Raw genomic sequence first — 12,720 nt, forward strand, 5'->3', positions numbered from 1 at the left:
ATAAAAGACAAGTTTTTGGAAGCCTGGTATTGTGCACTACTCAAAGAATCATCTTCAGCTATTTATTGTGGAGAAGCACTATAGATTCCATAATTTTCTTTTCAGCCACACACTTACTAATTATGGGTATTTGTCACTGTCAAGAGCATCACAAATATAAAACACAGCAATTTGTATGCATTTAAGGTGAAAATGAATAACTATTAATGTACAAAACCAAAATTATAAAACATTTTTATTACAAATAAGTAATATATCCTATGCTCCGCTTTAATAGGTACCTTTTGAAAAAGATGAAACTCATAGAAGAATTCATTGCTAAATATCACTTTCTGATATTTGGACGATGCTAATGGTTCTTCTACAAGAAGGAAAATGTTCTAGAGCCGTTCTCATTCATCTGTCATATTTAAAATGATTTTTTGTGTGTTTAATGGATCTGAGTGCAAACACTTTTCTCTTTGCTTAAATAGATTCATCTCCTCACCTCATGTGTTTATTTGCCCAAGTTTAAAAGTTATGCTAAGGACAGAAAATTGCCTGTATTGATTATGATAGCAATTTGTTGAGCAGACTGTTAGAACATGGTTATCCTGAAGGCTTGTTCCAATTTACTGAATTGAAACTGGTAGGCATAGGAGATTTTGCCTACATTATGATCACCACCAAGTCAATGTCATGATGTCTAAATCTTGATTAAAATGTTACAGATTTCAGCATACCATTTCTGTTCCCAGCAAAGATAGAGTAGCAGAGACTAGATTTACACTAAAACAAGAATGAACCAGAAAAGCAGACAAAATATATGAAACAATGCTTTTCAAGACAGTAGACATCAAACAGAGAAGGCCAACGATCCATGAGAGACAGGAGACAAATAAGATAAACCTTATGATTGCCACAACTTACTACTTTGAGAGAGTTTCCAGGCCATGGTGCAAGGAGGAGGAAGCCAGGCAGAGCCCAGTGGATGCTCCGAATTGAGAAGACGGAGCTGAGGGTCTAAGAAGACCAATGCAACTGGAGTTTGCAGGACAAACTACTAGAGAGAAGAGAGCTACGTAGAGAAAAAATTCCAGAGAACTACAAAGGGTCTCCATGGAGTATTCAGCAGAGAACAAATCATCACATGCACATGAAGAAACTGAAGCTAGATAAAGAAGCACCAACAGGATTGGAGGGAAAAGTGCCTAACACTCAAACAGGATCGGGAATAATGACTATTCCCATCAGCCAGAATGAAACACCTCATAATTCAGGGAGCATTAGGCAGAATACTCAGAAGAGTCTTGCCTCAGGACTGGGGAATAATTAGCGCTAGATTAAATGCTACTCTGGTCCCACCCAACAAATCTTGAAAGCAAGATCCAGAAATATCAAACTGTTTCCAAGTAATTTAACCACATCTGATAGCAATCTCAAAAATATTTATATGAAAGCAAATAATCCAGCACTAAAAGAGATAAAATTTACATCTGCCATCCAAACAAAGATTATTAGGCATGCAAAGAAGAAGAAAAATGCAACCCATTTTTAAGGAGAAAAATCAAACAATCTAAACTGACCCAGAACTGACAAAGATGTTAGAATTACCAAACAAGGACACTATTGTGGGTTGAATTGTGTCCCCCAAAAAGATATCTTGAAGTTCTAACCCCTGGTACATGTGAATGTGACTGTATTTAGAAATAGGATATTTGCAGATATTCAAGTTAAATTGAAGTTATAATGGATTAGGATGGGCCCTGATCCAATGACAGGAGCTTGAGAGAAAGCGCGCCCCTACCAACATCTTGATTTTGGAATTTTAGCCTCCAGAACTATAAGTAAATTAATTTCTATTGTTCTAAGCCATCAAGATTTTTTTCCTTACTTTTTCTCCCCAAATCCCCCCAGTACATAGTTGCATATTCTAGTTGTAGGTCCTTCTGGTTGTGCTATGTGAAATGCCGCCTCAACATGGCCTGAGGAGTTGTGCCACGTCCACACCCAGGATCCAAACCTGAGAAACCCTGGGCCACAAAGCCAAGCACACGAACTTAACCACTTGGCCATAGGGCCAGCCCCAAGGCATCAAGTTTGTAGTACTTTGTTATAGTAGCCCTAGTAACAGATATCAAACCAATACAGACATCAAAACAGTTATTGTGTTTTAGATGTTAAAAAAATGTTATGTAGAGACAGGGAAAATATTTAAAAGGCCCAAAGTGAACTTCTAGATATGAAAACTTCACCTGAGATGAAACATACAGATGGGATTAGTGGCAGAGTAACTATTTTAGAAAACAAAGAATACTGAATTTGAAGACATAGCAAAAGAAACTACCCAAAATGAAAAGCAGAGAGAAAAAGAAAATTTTTTAATGAAAAAAAGCTAAATTGGACAACTTTAATCAGCCAAATGTAAGTGTAATAATTGGAATCCCCAAAAGAGTAGAGAGAAATAAGGGGACAAAAAAATATATGGAGAAATAATGGCTCAAAATTTGCCAAATTTGATGAAAATCATAAGTACATAAATCTAAGAACCTCAAAATACCACATAAGGAATATGAAGGAAAGTACATCAGGGCACATGATAATCAAATTACTCTCAACCAGTGATAACTAAAGTCTTAAAAGCTGCCAGAGGGAGAAAAAAAGCATGTTACAAAAGGACAAAGAAAATTATGACAAAATATTTGTTCTTGGAAACAATGAAAGCAATGAGACAATGGAGCAACACATTTAAAGTGCTAAAAGGAAAAAATACTGTCAATCTATAATTCCATACCTAGCAATAATACTCTTTAAAAATGAAGGCAAAATTAACACTTTTTCAGACACACAAAAGCTGAAATAATTGATAACCAGCAGATCTGTTAATGAAAATCTTTCAAGCAAAGCAACACCAGTGGAAAATATGATCTACACTAAGGAATGGAGACCAGAAAAAGGTAACTTATGATTATCTTTATTTGGGTCTTTTTTTATGATTTAAATTTCTTTAAAAGATGATTGGCATTCTTTACAAAGATAATAACAATATATAGTAGGGTTTATAACTTGTGTATAGGTAAAACATATGGAAACAGAAGCATAAAGGCCTGGAGAGGAGAAACAGAAGCAGAGTTCTTAAACCATAGATAAAGTAGTGTAGTGTCAGCTGAAGGTAGACTATGCCAACTTAAAGATGTATACTGTAAACCCTAAAGCAACCACTATAATAACCAGAAAGTTATAGCTAAGAGTCAACGAAGAAGAGAAAATAGAATCACAAACATTCCTGAATTAACCCAAAAGAAAGTTTAAGAAAAGAGAGAGAAATGATCAAAGAACAGGTGGAACAAATAGAAAAGTAGTAGCAAGATTATGAACTTAAACCTAATATCAATAATGGCATCAAGTGTAAATGATCTATACAACCCAAATAAAAGGCAGAGATTGTCAGATTGAAATACCATGACATACCAAGGTAATACTAATTGAAAGAAAGTTGGATTGGCTCTATCAATAAGAGCAAAAGTAGATTAAAGAGCAAAGGATATCACAAGACATAAAAAAAGTCCATTTAATAATGATAAAAGCATCAATTAACCAAGAAAATAGAAGAGTTTTAAACATTTATGCATCTAATGACAGATTTTCAAAATACATGAAGCAAAAATTGACAGAAATGCAATGGGAAAAAAGAAAAATCCCCAACTGTAGTAAAAAATTTTAGTACCCATATCTTAATAATTGATGCAATAAGTAGACAGGAAAATGAACAAAAACACAGAAGCCTTGAACAACATTCATCAACAACTTGACCTATTGTCATTTGTAGAACACACTCCTCTACAACAGCAGAATACACATTTTTGTCAAATGTGCAGTGAACATTTATCAAAATAGACCATATTCTGAGTCATAACGCGTCTCATTAAATTTAAAAGTTTTCTAGTCATAAAACTGTGTTCTCTCTCTACAATGAAATAAATGTAGAAATCAATAACAGAGTGATATCTGGAAAATCCCTAAATATTGGAAACTAAACACACTTCTAAATAATTCATGAATCAAAGAAGAAATCTAAAAAGAAAAATAGAAAGTGTTTTAAGCTGAATACAAATAAAATTACAAGCTATTAAAGCCTATGAGATGTCTCTAAAGTAGTACTTATAGGGAAAATCTTTAGCCCTGCAGTATATATCTATGATATTATCAAAGTAAAAAGGTCTCAAATCAATGAGCTCAGCCTTCACCTTAAGAAATTAAGAAAAGAAGGGCAAATCAAACCCAATAGATGCAAAAGAAAGGAAATAACAAGGATTAGAATATATATCAATGAAATAGAATATAAAAAACAGAGAATCTATGAAACAAAAAATTGCTTCTCTGAGAATATTAATAAAATTGGTAAACCTCTAGACATACTAATCAGGAAAGAAAGAGAGAAGACACAAATTACCAATAGCAGGTATGAGAGAGTTGACATTAGAACAGATTATACAGATATGAAGAGGATGGTAAGAGAATATTATGAACGACTTTATGCCAATAACTTCAAAAATTTAGATGAGATGGACAAATTCATTGTACATCACAAACTGCCAGAGCTGCCTCAAGATGACTTAGATACACTGAACAGCCCTACATTTATTTTTAGAAATTGAAATTGTAGTTAAAAACCTTCCAACAAGTGAAACTCAAAGTCCGGATAGCTTCATTGGTGGATTCCACCAAATAATTAAGAAAGAAACAATATAGATTCTACACAAACTCTTGTAGAAATTTGCAGAGGAGGGAATACTTCCTACTTCATTCTATGGTGGCAGAATTATCCAGATACAAAAACATTACAAAAAGGAAATAACATCATTATCCCTTGTGAACATCTATGCAAAAATTCTAAACAAAATTTTAACAAATCTAATCTGAGAATATATAAAAAACAATATATCATGAGCAAGTGGGGTTTATCTCTGGAAGGCAAGATGGGTTTAACATTCAAAAATCAATCACTATGATTCACCACATTAACAAACTAACAAAGAAAAATGCTGGCATCTTGATAGATGCAGGAAAAACATTTGACAAAATCTAGTATGTATTCCTAATTAAAAACTCGAAGCAACTGAGAAATAGAAGGAAATTTCCTCAACCTATGGAAACTGTATAGATAACATCATACTTAATGATGAAAGAATGGTTCCTCAGTTGATTATGAGCAAGATGAAGATGCCTGCCTTTACTCTTTCTACTCAAAATTGCACTAGAAGTTCTAGCCTAGGTAATCAGATAAGAAAAAGAAATGGAAAGCACCCAGATTGGAGACAAAAAAGTAAAACTGTCTATTCTCAGACAAAACAATTCATCAATGTAGATAATTTGATGGAATCTACAAAACAACTGCTGGAACTAATAAGTGAGTTTAGTAAGATTGCAGCCAAGCTATCAGATAACTGCAGCCCTAGCTGTCATTTTGTTTGCAACCTCACAATATACCTTGAGCTAGAAGCATCCAGTTAAGCCACTCCCAAGTTATCCCACAGAAACTCTGAGATAATAATTGTCTTTTAAGCCATCAGATTTTGGGGTTATTGATTATGCTGCAACAAATAAATAATGTAAGCATTACAAACCTGTTCCTTCATTTACTAACTCTGAGCTAGGCACTATGCTTGGTATTAGGGATACAGTGGCAAAAAAAAAACATCAGCAGAGTTCCTGCTTTCATGGAGGTTATATTTTGATGGGGATGGGAGAGCAACAAGAGACAGGCAATAAATGAGTAAACTAATTAATAATAATAATAGGTGATAAGTGTTTTGGTGACAGTGAAACAAGTTAATATGATGGGGGAATCATTACTCTAGACAGAATTTTCAGGAGAGGTGAAATTTAAACCGAGACTTGAATGGTGTGAAAATCTAAAGACGGATGGTTCCAGGCACAGATTTCAACAACGGCAAAGTCCAGAGGTGATCATAAATTGGTCTTGTTGCAGGTCCAGCACAGTAATGGTAAGGGCCGAATCTTGAAAGACAGAGATGAGCAAATATTGGTTTCCAGGTCAAATCTTGCCCAAGGCCTGTTTTGGTATAGCCTACAAGCTAGAATGGCTTTTACATTTGTAGGAAGCCTACAAGCCTTCTAAAAAAGAAAGAGCAGATATGACGAAGATCATTTGTAGCCTGCAAATTCTAAAATATTTACTATGTTGTTTTTTACAGAATAAGTTTATCAGCCCCTATCGGTCAGGCTAAAGAATTTACATACATTTTTCTTTTTGAAATTTCTTCTTATTTTTTAGTTGCAGAATAGTATTCCGTTGTGTGGATGTACCACACTTTGTTTATCCATTACCTAGTCAAAAGACATTTGGGTGGTTTCCAGGTTTTGATGCTTATGAATAAAGCTGCTATAGACATTGAAATATACATATTTTAAGTGTGAGGTTCAATCAGCTTTAACAAACGTATACATCCACTTAACCACCAGCCTAATTAAGATATAGAACATTTCCACAATGCCTGTGAGTTCTCTCCTGTCTTTTTCTAGTCAATCTCTAACCATTATTCTGATTTCCATCATCAGAGCTTTTTCCTCATTCCCAGAAGATCATGTAAATGGAATAATACAGTATCTGAGGGGTTGATATTCCTTTTACCCTAAGAAGAATTAGTAAGCAATTGAAGACTATTAAGAGGAAAATTGGTACTGAGTTGTATCTAAAATTTTCTTTTTGGCTACTGTCTGAAGAACAATGAGTAGATGATAGTGTGCCACTTAAGTATTCTTTTTCTTCCCATCTTCTGGGGGGGCATATGGCTCAATAAAATTCCGGGGCAGACCAGAATTTACAGGCTGGCTTCAAATCCGTGTCGCAAAGCTGGATTCAAGAGTTCCATTCAGGGCACCAGTACTGCTTGTGCCGTTCCCGGTTCTGCACAGCAGATGGCCCCAGAGCCCAGTCCCTGACCTCCGAGTCCGCCCGTTGCAGTGGGAGCCGGACGCCGCCAGGCGACTCCCTACGGCGATGTCTGCGCGAGTGCGGCCGCTAGCGCCGAGCGGTCCCGGTTTGCGCCGAACTTGGGCAGCAGCGAGGATCCGCCAGCGTTGTCGTGCCCCGGCTGCAGCCGCACCTTGGGCTGGCCAGAGATGTGTGCCCGCCTCCGACGCTCGGCAGAGGCGTCTTAGGCCAGGAAGAGCTGAAGTTCTGCTAGATCCCCGTCCAGTCGGGGACGGTCCATTCCACGGGGACTTGCTCCGGATAGAGTGCGTGTCGGTGGATCCCGACAGGCAGCGCTTTTAGGCGGCTACCCAGGGGAAAAAGTGGCCCCACTGGCTTTAGAGACAAGGAAAGGAAAGGGTGTCTGAACTAGGCTTTGGAGAGAGCGAATGGGAGGAACGCGTGGGGCAGGTTGGAAAGCAGAGGGGACAGCCCGGACTGGTGTTAGGTGTCTGGGAACAGACGGAGCGGGCTGGGTGGCTCAGGGCAAGAAAAGCGAAGCAAGTAGACTTGTTTGGGTGGAGGGTTGCCTAGGGAAACGGAACACTTAAGAGCCTCTTCTTTCCCCTCTCCAGCCTCCTCTCTGGTGCTGAAGTCACAACCCCATCAAGTCCTCCCTCTTCTCACCCCTCCCTCTCTCCTAAAGCCTGGAGGAAGCCGAGGCGCAGAGGGCTGAGAACGAGACCAGAGTGGAGGATGGAGAAATAGCCTTGGGGAGCCGTGGAAAATGAGGCCGACACCCCTGCTGCAGTTGGTGCTGCTTCTCGCCTTGCCCAGGAGCCTGGGGGGAAAAGGGTGTCCGTCTCCCCCCTGCGAGTGCCACCAGGAAGACGACTTCAGAGTCACCTGCAAGGATATCCACCACATCCCCAGCCTACCGCCCAGTACGCAGACTCTGTGAGTACCTGGGAGAGGAGTGGGTAAGACCCAGAGGCCAAGGGCAGCTGGAAAGGTGGACAGAAGTGCACAAAAAGAGCTTAAGAATAGGCCAAAGGGGTGAGTGTGTGTGTGTGTGTGTGTGTAATGAGTAAAGACTCAGTTGCCCAAACTTGGGACTGCTGACACTCTAGTTATTCATAACACACGAAAAGGTAACAAAACTTTGGTACAAGATGAAAGTGAGAATTGTTCTTGCTAAAGAGCGCTTTGCCTTCTCCTAGCCCTGGCTGAATCTTAGTTTTACTTCAGATATTACTAAGACTAATGGCAACTCAAGAGTTGACCTTTCTGATCGTATCTTGGGTAATGAAAAATTGCAAAAAAAAAAAAATTATTTCTCCTTTTAGTCTCTCTAGATGGGAAATTATCTTTGCTGGTCTGCTGATTCAACAAATAGTTGACAAAAATTTGATTGGGGCTCTTTTTAAAATATACCCTGTATGAAGGTAACTTTGTAGGAAGCACCTGCGTTACTTTCTCAAATGTGAACTGCACACCGACATAGTGCCTCCAGAAATCTCCTTTGGGATAGGCGTGGTAGAGGTATGAAGAGATGAAATTTTGTAAAATACACTTTTTATCTGCATGTTAAATGTTGCCAAATTAGGAACTTGAGGTTAAATAAGTTTTACGTATGTCTGTTCCCTAGCAGACGTTTAAATCAATGAAAAGATCATTGAAGACAAGACTAAGGGGAAAAAGCTTTCTTGAGTGGTTAAAAATAGAACAGAAATAAAGAATAGTAAAACAATCTTGGCTCGGTAAACCCAGTTAAGGTAAGAAAGTGCAGGTTATTAAGGAGAATGTAGATAAATGAAAAGCAGTGGTGAAGCTGTACTTCAAGAGTCTCTCAAGAATTTAGCTTATAGGGCCGTTTAACAGTAGATGATGAATGTTTCATTCAGCATAGGTGTGTGTTTCTGCTCTGAGATACCTCAGTTTCTTATCTCACCAGGATGAATTAGTACATCCAAATACTGCTCCATTTTCCATGCTGCCACCAAAGAATAAAATATGCTCTTGTCCTCTTAGTTAAACCCCTGCATTGACTCCTTGTGGCCTCCGGGGTAAAACCCTTTTTACAACCTACAAGATCCTTTAAGACCTAGCCCAGTCTTTCTGTAGAACCTCATGGTTCCTAATCTGATTTCCACTCCTACTGAACAGAATTTCTGGCACTTTCCCCAAAGTTCTTTGCTCTCACCACTGCCTTTGCCTTCCCTCCCACATTCTATCCTCTCTGCCTAAAGCAGCTTTCCGCCTTTCTTCATCTGGCTAACGCTACTCCAAGATCCAGATTAGGAGTCAATTCCTTCAAGAAGCTTCTCTTGACCCATGACCCCTAGGCTGGTGAGCTACCTCCCCCCCACCAACATTCTGTGCATGAACCCTATCCTAGTCCTTACATACTGCATAATTTTCTGTAATTTGTTATTTCCTTACATGCCCACCCAAGTAGGACATGAACTTCTCTAACACAGGGACCCTGTCATTCAACCCTGAATTCCTCACACACAACTCAGGGCCTGGAACTACTTCAGTGCTCAAAAAAAAGGCTTGTTAGGTGGATGAGTGAACAAAAAAATATCCTAGTCTCAGATTGTCCACTGTGTGTTGGGGAGAAAGAAGGCCAGAGATATTACTTCTTCAGAGACTTCTTAAAAGGTGGTAGAATTTCAAGATTGATTGATGAGAAATGTGGCTCTGACAATAGAAGAGAACTTGGAGTTATCCTGTTTATAATTCCACCAAATGTTGAGGAGAAAGGGTAATGTTGGAGAAAGAGCAATGGAGTAGGAGTCAGGAAACCTGCATTCTCTTCATCTCTTTCTCATTGACTAGGAGATAATTTATTTGGGAGAGAGGACCCAAGTTTCCTTCTGGTTGAAAGAGAGGGTTCAATTAGGTGCTTTCTGATGTCTATGATGCTAATGAGAATAGTCTGAGGGAATCTGCTGGATCACAAACAGTAAGAACGGGATATGGACAGTGGCAAGGAGAATCTGACCTTGAAAACAATGGGGGCAGGGGGCAGTAGAACTCTTTTGTGGAAGGTAAACTTACGAGAGAAGTCAACTAAGTAAAGCTAACGATTATATTGTGCTTATTCCTGTTCTCAGCACTTTACATGAACCCAACCCATTGAATCCTATTTGTGAGGAAACTGAGGCACAACAAAAACAAAGCAATTTGCTCAAGGTCACACAGCTTATAAGTGGTGGTGCCAGGATTTGAAATACCACAGAGCTGTTCTCAGATGAAAGTGGGTCTCACCCTCTCAGCCTTTTCCCAGTATGGTCCTGAGGCTTTGGAGAAAGAAGGTTAAAAACTAGTGGTGTCCAACAAGCCACAGATAACCTTGCAAGAATTTAGAAAATAGGAGGCTAAGGGGAAAAGGAAAGAAGGGCAAAAAGAAGGAGGAGAGGAAGAAAAAGAGGATGGGAGGGAAGGAGGAAAAGAAAGACTATATCTAGGTTATAGAAGGCATTCCCTGCTGAAACAAGCCAGACCTTTGTCATTAAAACTTGTTCTGGGTGGTAACCTCCTTGCTGAATCTAGATGCTGTGTAACCACTGCCTAGCCGTTTTACAAATTCTTATGGTGCTGAGAGCAATTCTTCCTAAGCATTATCTTCTATCCATATGTTGTGGTGCTGAAAGGTAAACAGATGGCCTCTTTCTTCACTATCATATAACTTCACATAACCTGGTAGATGGGTGGGAGAGTTATACTGTTTGTGGCTCTCACTGAAGCAGTGGTTCTGAATCTTTTTCTCCACTTTCCCCGTTTTCAAAGGCGTCTGATACACTCTCATTATAATAGTGGTTGTAACTAGGTGGGAAATAAAAGAGAGCTGGTAGCCCTATTCCCCAGTGGAACATTCTAGAATCTTTGATATACATGTAGTTTGAAAAAAATTGCTCCCCCCAATTGAGAATTACTGATCTAAGAGAAATTAAATGAAGCAAGCAGCATAAAATTAAAACTTTAAATTTTGGCATATAATTATAAATCATATTACCTCAAAAGCAAAGATAGCGAGATTGACCTATCACTGTCACTCAGAAAGTTGCCATTTGCCACCTCCCTGCATGAGAGGACCATCCCTTCTCTGAATTAGGAGGTGGGTGGGGTTTGACAGCTGTGCTAGATTCATGTGGATTCTTCCTCAAAAAAGTGCTGCCTTACCTTGCCTTGTCCTTTTCACCTACCTGCTGTTAATTTCATGATGGTGACAGTCGCCACCTCCACTCCCTCCACCCTATGCCGAATGGCGTTTAGGGCTTCAGTGGAGTAAAGGTTTGTCCTTCACACACTTGTGTGTCTTCAGAAATGTTTCTGAAGGAGTTGTTGTGGCTGTTATAGTTTTCGAGTTCTGGATTTTGCTTCAGTGTTAGTCATTTGCATTCTGCATCTGTGGCTCTAATTGAACTATCCCAGTGTTTTCCAAACTGAAGGCAATCACTCAGCATCTTCAGGATTTTTGCCATATCTGTGTTCCACCTGTGCTATTATTCACTCAGTGTCTTTAAGTTGACTCTCTTCTTTAACTGAAAGAAATTTATATAGAAAGCTTATATCGCAGCTATAAATGGAAAATTAGCACGACTTGCTATAAAGAGAAGGTACCCAGAAAAACTAAATACAGTGAAAACACAAATGTAATTATATTCTGCTCAAGAGTATTGTCTCTGACTGCTCTGAGCCTGAGGCCACCTTCTGTTTGTTAAGAAGGAAGAATAATAAGTGTTCAAGAAATATTAAAGAGATAGCAGTCCAACACGGTGTCCTTGGTGGCATCAGAAGGATTGAAAGACAATGGAAAAGGGAATCACTTTCTCACTGTGTGATTCAGTATTATGTAATGCCATGTGGGCATTCTACCTTGAATAATCTCATATATCTCCAAGTCATACTTGTTTTTCACACTTAGGGAAATGTGCAATAAATCCAGATTTCACAATTGTTTTAGTCACAATCAGTGGTCATAACCTGAATAACATTTGGTTCCCACCCTAAAGAGAAGCCTTCTGCTTTAGCCCTCACATGTTGCCCAAACACAGCCCAATCTTTGTGTCTTATAAAGGTGGCTTTGCTTCATGCTTCCAGGCTCCATGATTTATTTTCCTTTATTCTGTGTGTGTGCGTGTATGTGTGTGTATGTGTATCAGTTAAGATTTTTGATGGTAAGTAACAGAAAGCCCACTCTGTCTAGCTTAGGGAGGAAAGAAATATTCTGAAAGGATAACATGTAATCTACAGAATCTTTGTAGAACCTGGCTTTGAAAATAAGCCAGGGCCCAGAGCAGGCAGGGAGTTGGAGCCACAGCCAACCATCTGGTTGGAACAACTCCATGGACAACACTGTAACGACAGCCACTGGACATCCGTGGTGCTGGGCACCCAGTTCTGTAGCTGTTGGACTGTCTGTGTGCTGCCATCAATAATTTCTCAGCTGTCTCTGCCTCTTTAAATCACTAGCCAGAAAGTGATATACTATGTGGGAGCCTCTGTCCGACATGGGTTACCTGCTGTGTCCCAGCTGCTGGTGGAGGGGGTCAGGGGGAGGAGATTCCCCCTCTCCCACTTACGGTGTCTGTAGTGAGAGATGCAGAACTGGGTCCTTCTGATATGACACACAATGGGGAATTTTCCCCCAAAGAGGGACTGTATGCCCTCAACATTGCTCATCACTTCCTTCCTTCTGCAAATGTTTTATTAAACTCTGGCCATATTCCAGACACTGGGCTAAGCTCTGGATTTGGTGGAGAACAACACTAACATGTCTCTGTCCTCAGGGATCT

At 39.4% G+C, this 12,720-nt stretch overlaps 1 protein-coding gene across 2 annotated transcripts in view; it reads left to right on the forward strand.

Moving 5' to 3' along the window:
* The first annotated feature begins 7,058 nt into the window (after positions 1-7,058).
* Positions 7,059-12,720, forward strand: part of TSHR (thyroid stimulating hormone receptor) — a 152,533-nt gene continuing 146,871 nt past the window's right edge. The window contains exons 1-2 of one of the 2 annotated variants that reach the window (XM_070249370.1): positions 7,059-7,242; positions 7,552-7,873. In XM_070249370.1, coding sequence (XP_070105471.1) covers positions 7,704-7,873 — 170 coding nt within the window. In that variant the 5' untranslated portion in view covers positions 7,059-7,242; positions 7,552-7,703. Of the gene's footprint in view, positions 7,243-7,551; positions 7,874-12,720 lie in introns of those variants that run through there. The other variant, XM_070249371.1, reaches the window with a different exon arrangement.

The sequence above is a fragment of the Equus caballus genome, chromosome 24 (genome assembly GCF_041296265.1).
Source record: "Equus caballus isolate H_3958 breed thoroughbred chromosome 24, TB-T2T, whole genome shotgun sequence".
NCBI lineage: Eukaryota > Metazoa > Chordata > Mammalia > Perissodactyla > Equidae > Equus > Equus caballus.